Source organism: Theobroma cacao, chromosome 3, assembly GCF_000208745.1.
Source record: "Theobroma cacao cultivar B97-61/B2 chromosome 3, Criollo_cocoa_genome_V2, whole genome shotgun sequence".
Lineage (NCBI taxonomy): Eukaryota > Viridiplantae > Streptophyta > Magnoliopsida > Malvales > Malvaceae > Theobroma > Theobroma cacao.
The window spans coordinates 35628744-35639612 of NC_030852.1; the positions used below are offsets into that span (position 1 = coordinate 35628744).

The 10869-nt window shown below is 36.8% G+C and overlaps 3 protein-coding genes across 6 annotated transcripts; 1 reads left to right on the forward strand and 2 right to left on the reverse strand.

Moving 5' to 3' along the window:
• LOC18606827 (UV-B-induced protein At3g17800, chloroplastic) lies at positions 139-3387 on the reverse strand. Of its 2 annotated transcripts, none has more exons than XM_007040660.2 (3): positions 3101-3387; positions 1630-1904; positions 139-1332 (listed from the first exon to the last, which is right to left on the reverse strand). In XM_007040660.2, the coding sequence occupies exons 1-3, from the start codon at positions 3212-3214 to the stop codon at positions 513-515; spliced, it is 1209 nt and encodes a 402-aa protein (XP_007040722.2). In that variant the 5' UTR covers positions 3215-3387; the 3' UTR covers positions 139-512. The 2 variants fall into 2 exon arrangements, with proteins under 2 accessions (XP_007040722.2, XP_017973151.1); XM_018117662.1 differs by lacking the exon at positions 3101-3387 and adding an exon at positions 2935-3081.
• LOC18606828 lies at positions 3540-4647 on the forward strand. 2 transcript variants are annotated; one of them, XM_007040661.2, is made up of 3 exons: positions 3540-3684; positions 3947-4117; positions 4297-4647. In XM_007040661.2, exons 2-3 carry the CDS (start codon positions 3970-3972, stop codon positions 4437-4439), a joined length of 291 nt encoding a protein of 96 aa, XP_007040723.2. In that variant the 5' UTR covers positions 3540-3684; positions 3947-3969; the 3' UTR covers positions 4440-4647. The 2 variants fall into 2 exon arrangements, with proteins under 2 accessions (XP_007040723.2, XP_017973153.1); XM_018117664.1 differs by having other exon boundaries at positions 3549-3669.
• On the reverse strand, positions 4858-10322 carry LOC18606829 (bZIP transcription factor 16). 2 transcript variants are annotated; one of them, XM_007040662.2, is made up of 13 exons: positions 9941-10322; positions 9362-9478; positions 9198-9254; positions 9029-9103; positions 8767-8856; positions 8611-8670; positions 8343-8512; positions 7667-7721; positions 6431-6473; positions 6047-6336; positions 5706-5783; positions 5507-5632; positions 4858-5375 (listed from the first exon to the last, which is right to left on the reverse strand). In XM_007040662.2, the coding sequence occupies exons 2-13, from the start codon at positions 9431-9433 to the stop codon at positions 5271-5273; spliced, it is 1221 nt and encodes a 406-aa protein (XP_007040724.1). In that variant the 5' UTR covers positions 9434-9478; positions 9941-10322; the 3' UTR covers positions 4858-5270. The 2 variants fall into 2 exon arrangements, with proteins under 2 accessions (XP_007040724.1, XP_007040725.1); XM_007040663.2 differs by having other exon boundaries at positions 9957-10294.

Consider the following 10869-nt stretch of genomic DNA (forward strand, 5'->3'; position numbering starts at 1 on the left):
AACCACTTTCCCAATGGCATGGCATCATTTTTTTGGCCGAAAAAGGACTTCCAAGGAGGCCACTTTTCCTTCAGCTTATCTGATTCAAGCCAAAGCATATTATCTGATTTGTTTTTTTAATTGAAAGTCATAAGGCAATTAGAAGGACACTTTACATGGATTGTGCAATTATGAGATTCCAACAGCAAAACCTCCAGCTTCAAGTTTGTACTCCAATAATTTCCCCTCTTTGGACCATCGGAGCATAAAATTACAAGACTTGAAACTTTCAGAATCATCAGTACAGCTCTGCCTATAAAGTCAACATACCATGTGTTATTAACAACGTGAGGGTTGATCTTTTTCCCAACATTTAGCACAAGGTTTTGTCGACTTGAGATGCCTCAGTGTGATTAGCCTTTTCTATGTTACAAGGCAATATACCCTCAAAACCTGAGTGTGATATAAGAACTTTTGACCATCATTACAATTTACCAGCGTCGATCATTAGATAACCAATGCAAAGATGCCAGTTAGCTCTTAAGGAAATGATATTTTGATTCAACATAGCTCTCTGCATCCCATAGGAATGAACCAAATGCTACAGCTTCAAGGACTAGCATTGTCAACCCAGTGAATGTGATAGAAACCACTTCATCATTTGATGTATCAAGTGAACCATCATCAAGAATCCGAATGTCAGGCCTCCCAAATAGTGCTTGAGTCTGCTTTTCAATCAAAGAAATAGCTTCCTTGGATCTTATGGTGGCATATCTCTGGAGTGTTTCAGAATCCAAATACATAACATAGGATCTCAGTCTATATGATTTACCTTCAAGGGTATCCATGTATCCTCCTCCATCACCATCATTGTCATCATCGGGTGGGATCCTAATCCAAGAATCTGGATCCCACATCTGCTTCCCTGGATTTGGATCCTCAAATCTTGCTTGGTCTTTATTGAAATCCTCAGGAAGAGTTCTCATTGTTCTCTCAAGTTGAAACCGTTGATCAACTCTTCTAAGAAAATATCCATACATTATAGAAGCAGCATAAAGCTTTCCAAGTTTGATCTTGCTAATTTCAACAATGGTACTGAGAGGACCCACCACTCGGTCTCCAAGTACAAGGGACAAGTGGCCTTGTATCATCTCAAATGCTTCAGGAGAATGAACGGATTCCAGTTTCTGTTCCTGGTTTGGCCAAAAGTCCACTCGTCCAGTAGGATCTGAAGTGGCCATTATCTTAGGAATCATTGAAATCTCATTGTCAACAAATTTCTGTACAATCAAGCAGTATATTATTTCCTCCAATGTTCTCCGTCTCTCCTTTTCTTTAACTTCAGCTATTCTCCTACAATTCAATTGTTTCAGTTATATCAGTAATTTTCTAAAAGACTAATGGCAAACAAACCATATAGTAAGCAATAATCGAGATAAGTTAATCAAACACATAAAATTTTAAGAAATAACTTAGCATAAGAAAATCAATTCTCTGCTAAATGCCATTATCTTGTTAATTTACAAAACCAGAAACCTTTTACTCTAACTCGCACTTGCGCATGCACATGCAAATGTTAAATATGTGCTAGTTTTCAACCGAAACAACTGCACAAGAAAAGGAACAAACAAGAAAAGAGATGAAACTCACTTGTAGAGGAGATCTTGAGATGGTGTAGTTTCCTCTTTCTGGTCATCTTTATCACTCTGAAGGTTTTCCAGCTGTTGATCAATGGCTGCAGGCAGTAAATGTGGATGAGTTCTCAATATTTGTGCCAAAAGCTGGCCAACTGGAGATTCAAATTGTACAGGAGCAATTGGTGACAAGCTATCATCTGACTCTCCAGAGGCTCTCATAGTTAAGTATCTGGCTCGGTACTTATCTGGTGCCATTCCTAACTTTGGAATGCAAAATGAAGAACATCTCTAAAAAAGAAAAGATTCTGTGAGAACTAAGAAGACGAGGGAAAGTATCAAAGACTAAAGATCCTATATGTAGGACTACAGCTCCAAGCCTTCAGAGATGCCCACATAAACAGAGGCTTTATCTAAAACATGCATGCTGAAGGAGTAAGTATTTTAAAACATGTGATGTATGACTCTACCATGGGGTTCCACTCAAATTGAAATCTACATGAACAAGAGATGATAGTATTAATGAGATTGCTTACAAGCACTCAATATTTCCCAATCAGAATTTCACAATAAATAGAGCTTCAAACCAAAATTATAATATTTTAAGATACTTTCCAAATAATGGTCAGCCATTTCAGACTGCCAGACAAAGAAACATATCTTGGTCCAAGGCATCAAGTCACTAAACAGAGCACCTCCTACAAGCATGAAGATCAAGAGGCCATCTCAACTAAAGTATTATTTGAACTACTTAATCTAGCTGTTCTTGATTAATTAACATAAGCAAACTGCTATTAAGTTTTCCATATCTGTTTCTTTAAGATTTGCAAAGTCAACATAGAGGTGAAGTGCAGACCAAAGTGATATTCTAGCATTTCACCTTCTCCTCTTTCATCATAGTGCCCCTTTTCCCATTTTTAAGTATCCAACTGGATGAAGTAATCATAGTAGCAATTAAGAACATAGAGTAAGCAGTTGCAAGTGGACTGCATCCAATGGCAAGACAAAACTCCAATAGCTTTCTAATAGCTACCAACAAGCTGGAATTTGCAACTATTAAAGTAACCTTACTATTAAGAAAGAAGAAAACAAAGAGAAACCATGGAAACTCATCAGCAATTTTGTGTCCGCTATCTAATCAATACCTCTACTTTCTTTAAAAAATGAATAAATTCTTTCCTCTATGCACAAAGAATAACAGTTCCAAGGGACAAACAAAACCAGCCAATTACAAGTAACCTTCCAATTGGACAACAGCCCAACAGGGAATTAATGGGTTTTTTTATTATAGAGAGAGAGAGAGAGAGAGAGAGAGAGAGACTTATTGTGCTCCAAGGAAAGAAAACCCAGAATTCAGAATTTTGCCCTGAGTTCTCAAACAAAAGAAATAAGTAAAAAGCTATGATCTTTAATTGTTTTCTTTGGATAATTTGAAGCAAGAGCAACACACGTATAAATATGAAAAGAAAAAGAGAAAAGGGGCATACTTTTAGGAAAGGAGAAGAAAGGAAGAAGTTGTTGGAATGGAAGTGTCTGAAAGTGAGGGTTCCAGCTGATGGGACTGCCACCAACACCTCACTTGTTACTCCAGCTATCTGCATTTCTCACTTTTCTTCTTCTTTTTTGTTAATTTTCTTTTAACAACCCAAAGCCACAATCCTCAAGTTGAAGAGAAAAGAAGGGAGGGAGAGAAGTAATTTGATAATGGTGGAATATAAGATGGAGTGGGTGGTTGTTGAAAACTAGTTGCTTTGTGGACTTCTCTTTCCATTTAGTAACTTCTGAAAGAAATTTATAATTTCAAAAAAAAAAATTTCAGGTCTATATATTGCAAGTTATACATAAAAAATAATCCAAATAATTAATTTTAATGGGCTTTGATAATAGTAAGCCCAAAATAGCCAAGTAGGCAATATTGCCTTTGTAAGACTACCTTTCAGAAAAAGAACAAAAACAGAAACAAAGGATAAGTTTTGCCTCCGTGAAGTGTAAACCCCCGCGTCTCTCCCACTCCATCTGTCACAGTCGTAGCTCCTCCGCCGCCTCCGTTTTCGAGGTGGAGAAAGCTGGCGTAAAGTCACATCTTTTCCTGTTTTTCAAATTCAATCAATTCCTTCCTTTTTCCCTCGTTATTTTAGTTAATAAATGCAGTTGTCAAGCTCTCATTTTTAACTTACAAGTTTATTGCTTGTTACTCGCCAAGTTTACATCTTTTCATGTTTTTCAATCTGGGTTTGGCTTAGATTTTCATTTGGACGAAGGCTTTTTAACATATTACGATTTGCTTGGTTTTGTTTGCTTTAATTTTTTTTAATTGATAATTCATTCCTCAGGTGCTTTCTAAGGAGTTGATAGAATGGCGTTGAGGCGTCTCCTTGGCTGGTCGGATGGTGAGTTGATGAGATCAGATGCAAAGCCTTGTTCCAGATTAATGAGGCAGACGGCTGGGATTTTCACTGTTGGAGGAGCTTTGGGATTTTGGGTTCTCTGCAGATTGCAATATGGTCGCTTCTACTCTTTCTTTGTGCCTCAGCATTCAGTATTTTTTTCATTTTGAATCCATTTATTACTCCTTTCTTGACCCTCCCACCCCCTTCGTTCCCTTTTCTCATTTTCTTCTTCCCTTCTGGTCTAACATGAGGTAAAAAACTTTCTTATTTTTTGGGTTCAATGTTTGATGCAGGTCCAAGGATTACGGTTCCAAGAAGTCTCCGGTGGGCAGCTTGTGGAGCTGTGTCTGTGAGCTCAACATCTGCCTTATTGGTCCGCCTATTCAGTCCTGAATGTGAACCCCAAAACGTAGCTGCTTATGACATGGGAAAGTAGCACTGGGTTCCTTGTGCTTGTCAAAATTCATTGCTGGTTTTCTATTGATTGACCAGTTTGGTGACAGTGTCTTTTGTTTAGTATGGCCCTGGGATCTTCGGCAATGCCTATTGTTTTATCAATTTTCCAGTATGGCATGGAGCAACTGTTGCTGTAGGATATAGACATGTGTGAACTTATTTGGTTGCAACCACTCGTTTTTTTTTTTCTTTTTTTTGTTGGTGGAATTTAGCTAGTTTGTGGTTGTAAATACTGTCATGAAAACAATCGCTCGCGTTAGATAACCCTAATAATAAAAATTCCCAATATAGTCCTAAAGGAAGCTGATGTTTATCCTAACATTTCTGTGATAAAGTCAAAAGCTGATGTTGAATCCAAAGCCAAAACAGCATTGCTCATTAGTAGCAAACATCGACAGTAAAAGAAAGGGCACAAAATATTCACTTACTTGAGGGGAAGAAATGTGGTAAAGCCAAAGAATGCCAACACCCGACTCTTACAATGAATCAGAGTACATTACTTCCCTCAGTTACACATTCATCAATCATATTTAACATAAACAAGCTTGAAAAGTTAAAACTGTGCATACTACCCTTCTTTGAACAGAGAAAGGTACATAATATCAGTCTACAAACCACATCCTAAGGCTTTGATTTGTAAAGATAAAGCCAAATCATGGGTGATGGATTATAAGAGATAAAAGGGAACCTAAAAACTATCAAGATCAGCTTTGATAAAATTTAAACATGCTATGCAGAATAAAAACTTTCTGTAGCTAAATTTGGTTAGGTTATGCTCCCGGAAAGAGGCATGAAACAGGGTGTGTGGATCCTAGTGACTACCCTGCACAAGCTCTGTTTGCCCATCATTATTTGTATGTTGGTCATTCCTACCAGACTTCAGATCCTCATGCCCAGGAATTTCCCCTAGCCTCTCCTGCAATTATGTAACAGATATTAGGAAGCAATTCTATCCAAACAGGTGTGCAGAGGAGGTAGACTGCAGTTCAAAGAGTAGAAACATACTAACAAGTTCAATATTTTGCAAAACCAAGAGTAGAACATTACCTTGAGAGAGGTATTCTCTGCAAGAAGCTGCTCATACTCGCACTTGATACGATTCACTTCGGACCTAAGATTGGCATTCTCTTCTTTTAAGACTTCAGCACGCTGAGCCAGCTCATCACATTCCGCCTGATTCAAACAAATAATTCATATGTGTCCTTTTAATACAGAATAACACAATTTCTGAAGGATACTTCATTACCTGTTTACGCAACCTGGATCTGCGAGCAGACTCTCTGTTTGATTGCTTCCTTCTCTGTCTTTTAAGCTCCCTTTCATCCTAAATCCATAAATAGTGCCAGTTACATACAAAATAATCAATAATAATAAAAAAAAGCAATGTAAGAAACACATTCTTACAACATCAGCAAGGAAAGCATATGACACTTGATTGGAGGAGAAAAACCTTGATCAAATTTCAAGTGAATTTAATTTTAATTTAAGATTTCACCGACAAAGGTATAGCACTACAGCCAAAAGCAAAGATATTTGCTCTAAGAAGATCTCGTATTTTAATTTATTGCTTAGAGAGAGAGAGATAACTTGTAACCAAAGCTGTGACTGAACACTGTCCCGTGATGCAGGAGTTACTATTCCTCCTGCAACTGCAGTTGAAGGAACCTTCCCACGCATTGCAGGGACAGCAGATGAAGCTGGGGTCCCCCAGTAGTCCATCCCAATATGTAAGTTTGTAGTGGGACCAGGAACAGCTGTGGGAGCCCCAGCAGTTGATATAGGTACAATGGCCATTGCTGTATTCACCATCGTATGAGGTGCATTAGGGCCTCCATTCTGAGGATCATGTGCTGCACTTCCATTTTGAGATGCTTCACCTGTAACAGAGACATTATAGGCATTTCAGAACACACAGAAATTGGCAATAAAGTTATGCAAAAAGGTTATGTTATGACATTATCACTGTCTAACCTTCTCCAGAATCTTGCCTTCCTCCAGACTTCATTTGTGAATCCTACAAATAAGGAAGAAAATAAGATTACAGCATAATCTTTACCTGAACAAATAAAGGGGCAATATACTTGAATGCCTGAATTTGAATAAAAAATGAAGCATATAAAATTGTCATCCTTGGAAGAGTTTTAAAAGAAGCTGCAACACATAGGGAGTTGTAATAGAGATGATTAGTCCAATACAGCTTTAGCATTTCTTCAATAGCCCACTCCCCAAAATCCATTTTTATTATAGAAGGCCCATTAAAATTTGTTTCCCATGTACAGGGTGAAAGAGAAAATTAATCCGGTCAGTTGGCAGGCTAACTCCAACAACATAACTGAGAAGCTACAAGAGAATTGTGCCTATCACACAGAGAAAAAAAAAAAAGAACTCCAGTGTCTCAACCCATAATCCTCATCGTCCTGAAGAAGCCTTTGGCTCAGTCTATGAACAACACATAGGCAGTCATACACTGGAAAAGGAACAACATGATCATGAACCAAAAAACCTATCGTTTATAATGCAAAAAACTTGCCTGCCAAGTTGACATCTATATACAGAATGAAAAGAAGTTTGTGCTTCTGTGGCTCCAGTAACCTATCTTTTAGTACTTAGAGCAAAACATCATGAAATACAAAGTTTGGTGGCCCCAGAATTTTACACCCACAGAAATTTAACAGTTGACATCTAAACAATATAATGTATGGCAAAAGAAATACATGCAACTGAGCAAATCCATTACCTTTGAGTTTTAGAAACCCGGGTGTCCCGAGCCCACACCAGTAACATCTCTACGAAAGTACTTTTTGTACCATAGGTCCATGGGAAATGCTCACTTGCAAAGTAAGAACACATACAATATAAAGTACAGCTTACAGTTTCACCCAAAACGACTTAAGTAGAAGATTATTGCCTTTCCAGGCAATCAACACAGTTAAGCCCGAAGCTATTTAATAAATAAAAGAGGGATTTAAGCCTTGTCTGGTCAATGAAAGCATCAACATTTGCAGCCACTTCAAAACCCCAACTTTTCATAACAAGAGAGTAGGGTTAAATAATAGTTGAGATGGGACATAAATTCATTAGATTGCAAGTCCTATCCTGGAATTGGCCATATTGGCAGGGTGTTCAAACCCTCTAATATAGATGAACTACAGAAGCAATTCAAAATAATAGATAAATAAGAGAAAAAGCCAAAAGCATTGCACTCACGTTCTGGGAGTTTGCATCACTGCCTTCACTTGTGCCTTCACTTCCACTCTCGGCACTGAACATACACAATTACTCCATTGTCAGCTAAATTACCTAGAAATAGTATTTTGATAGCAATCACAAGCAAATAGTGTATGCCCGGATGAGTTGATGCCTCTAAAAATCCAGATATGACTTCTGAGTACTAACTAATAGGCTTAAAGCAAGGACAGAAGACACATGCCTACTCAATCATCTTAAAGCAGGAGCTCTTCAAGCCACAAAACAAACAGAACAACAACATAACTCATATTATAGAAAAAGTTCAGAAGAAAAATGACTTTTACAGACACTTTTCAAAGCTGACCAAGACTTCGTATTGACAATTTAAATAAAGAGACAAACATAGGTCTATTCCGGGATGGAGGTAAAGGAAAGAGTTTCTTCAACAAAGGGTCCTCTTGACTTCTCAATGAAACCCAATTGCAACAGCTTTGTGTCATAGGCTCTTTTATCTATTACTCAGTTCCATTAAAATTTCTTGGTAAGACTAGATATGTGGGTCAACAATAGGTTGCCCACCACCCCCCCCCCCCCCCCAAAATGATGTGGGTAATAGTCCTTGTAACTAACAATAGCACAAACTAGCAACCAAAAACTATATAATAACTGCATACATCATTCTTTTCTGCCATACCTTTTAGAATAAACTCCATTCGCAGAAGCTCCTGATGTCTTACCAAGATTATTGTTCTTTCCCGTAATCATGTTTAAACTGCCTAAACTCCCTTTTGATCTTTTAATTGGCAATTTTTCCTTTACATCAGAGGGTTTACCATCTGTTTCCATGGTTCCAGGAGTATTTCCCTACACAAAATCTCAAGAGTCAGTCCTTTGGAAGCATGGACATAAAAACATGTCTTTCAAAAAACAAATTATAAGGCAAAGTAAGATAAAGTGCTCACAGAAGCCTCGAGAATGCCATTTGGAGACGGCATCGCAAAAGGACTAAAAGGATAGGATCCCTGTCCAAGATTAGACCATGTCATAAAGATAACTCCAAATATCAAGCTATTGTGACATTTGGAAACAAAAACTAAGAAGAGTGGAAAAGAACATACTGGGGGAATGGATGGATGTGCATATATTCCACCATGAGGATACATTGCAACATAAGGATGTGGTGGGGTGCCATAAGGAGGTATTATATGCTGCAACAAAGAAAGAATTACATTAAAGATTTACTGACCACCAAACAAAATCATTAAATCTTAGTAGTTAATTATGCCACCAAATTTTGAAGCTCTAACAAATTAAATAGAAAAAGGTTTAACAATCATAATAATGTACCATCCTATAATACCAATGCAAAACCATAAATACCTGAACACCCCACATATACGGGGGAGCTTGGGGACTAGATGCCAAGAACCCATGTGGTGGAATGGGAGAGTAAGCCTGTTAGCAAACAATAATCCACATATGATAATCCAAATTTCCACATGAAACCTGAAAACAAAATACAGGAACTAAAGATATTTATCTAACGAACCTGAAATCCTGACCAGTCTGCATTTACTGTACCAGAGTTAGTGGTGGAAGACTGCTCCTGAACAACAAAAGAAGCAATAAAAGGAACAGGGCAAAACCCTTGTGAGAACAACTTTAAGAACAACATAAATTACACAATTTTCAAACAATAACACAAAAGTAGACCTGTGTAGTTGCAGCAGGTGGTGTCTTTGGCTCCTTTTCTTTTGCAGTCTTATCCATCTCACTGCTACCCATTCTTCTATATCCACCAACCAACTTCGAGAAGCCCCTCAGACCATCCTACAATAATAAAACATTAATTCCATCAACAATATGCACTTTCCCCCCACTATATTACTTTAAATCAATCCAATTTATCTAACCCTATACCGTTTTCAGCCAAAAAATAAGGAATATCAACACAAAATAAACCATAGCTTAGAATTAAAAAAAATACTTTAAAATACATACACTGGTTGCATTAGCCCCCATAAAAAAAATTCCCCATTCAAATCACAAACAATCAAAATGCTTAAAAAATAAAATAAAATTCCAATTTCCTCTCTTTTTTTTTCTCAGTAATCAAAGGAAGAATATTAAATAAAAAGAGGTATCATGCATCCAGAGAAAGAAAAACAGAAACAAACAATTAAAATACAGAAAATACTTAATAAATTTGAAGGCATGCAAATGGTGCTTGTTGACAAATTCACAAAATCAATAAACAAAAAAATGTAAATAAATTTAAAAATTTCGAATTACCGCTCAAAAAACAAACCAAATTCAGACGAAACCCAAGTCTGATCCACTAAACAGAAGCAAGATTGCGGGAGCTTCCGAGCTTGAAATTGAGTGCAATGTTTTTCAATTTGATGGTTTGGGAAGAAGGGCACAGATGTCAATTGGGGGAAAAGATTAGGGCACGATTGGGAGAGAATAAAATTTTATCATTAGCTCCCGGGCTTCTCCCTCTGTCACTCCCTTTCTCTTTTTTTTTCTTTTTATATTTTTTTTCCAGATAGGAAATTGTAAGAGATCAGGTGTTTGATTTTAGGGTTTGTTAATTGTACTTTTGGGGAGGATAGAGGGAGGGTTCACGGAGTCGATTCTATGACTCGTCGTACGGTAGTCCATTTCTCCTGTCTATTTTTTTGCGACCTGGCGAAATCCCCGTTTTGTCCTTTCCGTCGGTTACCGTTTTCTATAGAATTTGGTGTGGTTGAATTGTTTTTTTTTTTTACGAAAATTAAAATTTGAAATTTTAAAAAATATAAAATATAAATAACATGAAAAATAAATTTATAATATAAAAAATAATAATATTGAGTGTTTAAAAAATACGTAATTTTGGGACATCTTATAAAATAAAAAAAAAAAAGACAGAAGGAGTATAAACTAATATTATTTTTCTTTTTTATTGATATTTTTCACCCATTTTCATCCATTAATCATTATGGTATTTTAGTCTTTACACATTTTACCTTCATTTTCACTCTCCTAATCTCATTTTTCTAATCATAGAAAAGCTTGAACACCATCAAGTCTAAAGACTAAAAACCCTTTGAAATCATTACTTTCTTGCCACTTTTACCAAATTTAATGAAGTCAAATTGTCAAAAATTACAAGACTAAAGCTACACATTGACTTGGGGTGGATTTCGCTTGTTTATTCATTTTCTCGAGACAATTAA

Excerpts from the sequence above, each read along its gene's own strand:
- LOC18606827 (XM_007040660.2), bottom strand. The coding sequence starts at position 3,214 with ATGCAGATAGCTGGAGTAACAAGTGAGGTGTTGGTGGCAGTCCCATCA. Across the intron at positions 1,905-3,100 it reads TTTCTTCTCCTTTCCTAAAA|AGATGTTCTTCATTTTGCAT; the intron begins GTATGCCCCTTT and ends TTTCTTTTTTAG. Across the intron at positions 1,333-1,629 it reads TCTCAAGATCTCCTCTACAA|GAGAATAGCTGAAGTTAAAG; the intron begins GTGAGTTTCATC and ends ATTGAATTGTAG.
- LOC18606828 (XM_007040661.2), top strand. The coding sequence starts at position 3,970 with ATGGCGTTGAGGCGTCTCCTTGGCTGGTCGGATGGTGAGTTGATGAGA. Across the intron at positions 4,118-4,296 it reads TCTCTGCAGATTGCAATATG|GTCCAAGGATTACGGTTCCA; the intron begins GTCGCTTCTACT and ends TGTTTGATGCAG.
- LOC18606829 (XM_007040662.2), bottom strand. The coding sequence starts at position 9,433 with ATGGGTAGCAGTGAGATGGATAAGACTGCAAAAGAAAAGGAGCCAAAG. Across the intron at positions 9,255-9,361 it reads CACCTGCTGCAACTACACAG|GAGCAGTCTTCCACCACTAA; the intron begins GTCTACTTTTGT and ends TTTGTTGTTCAG. Across the intron at positions 8,513-8,610 it reads ATGGCATTCTCGAGGCTTCT|GGAAATACTCCTGGAACCAT; the intron begins GTGAGCACTTTA and ends GATTTTGTGTAG.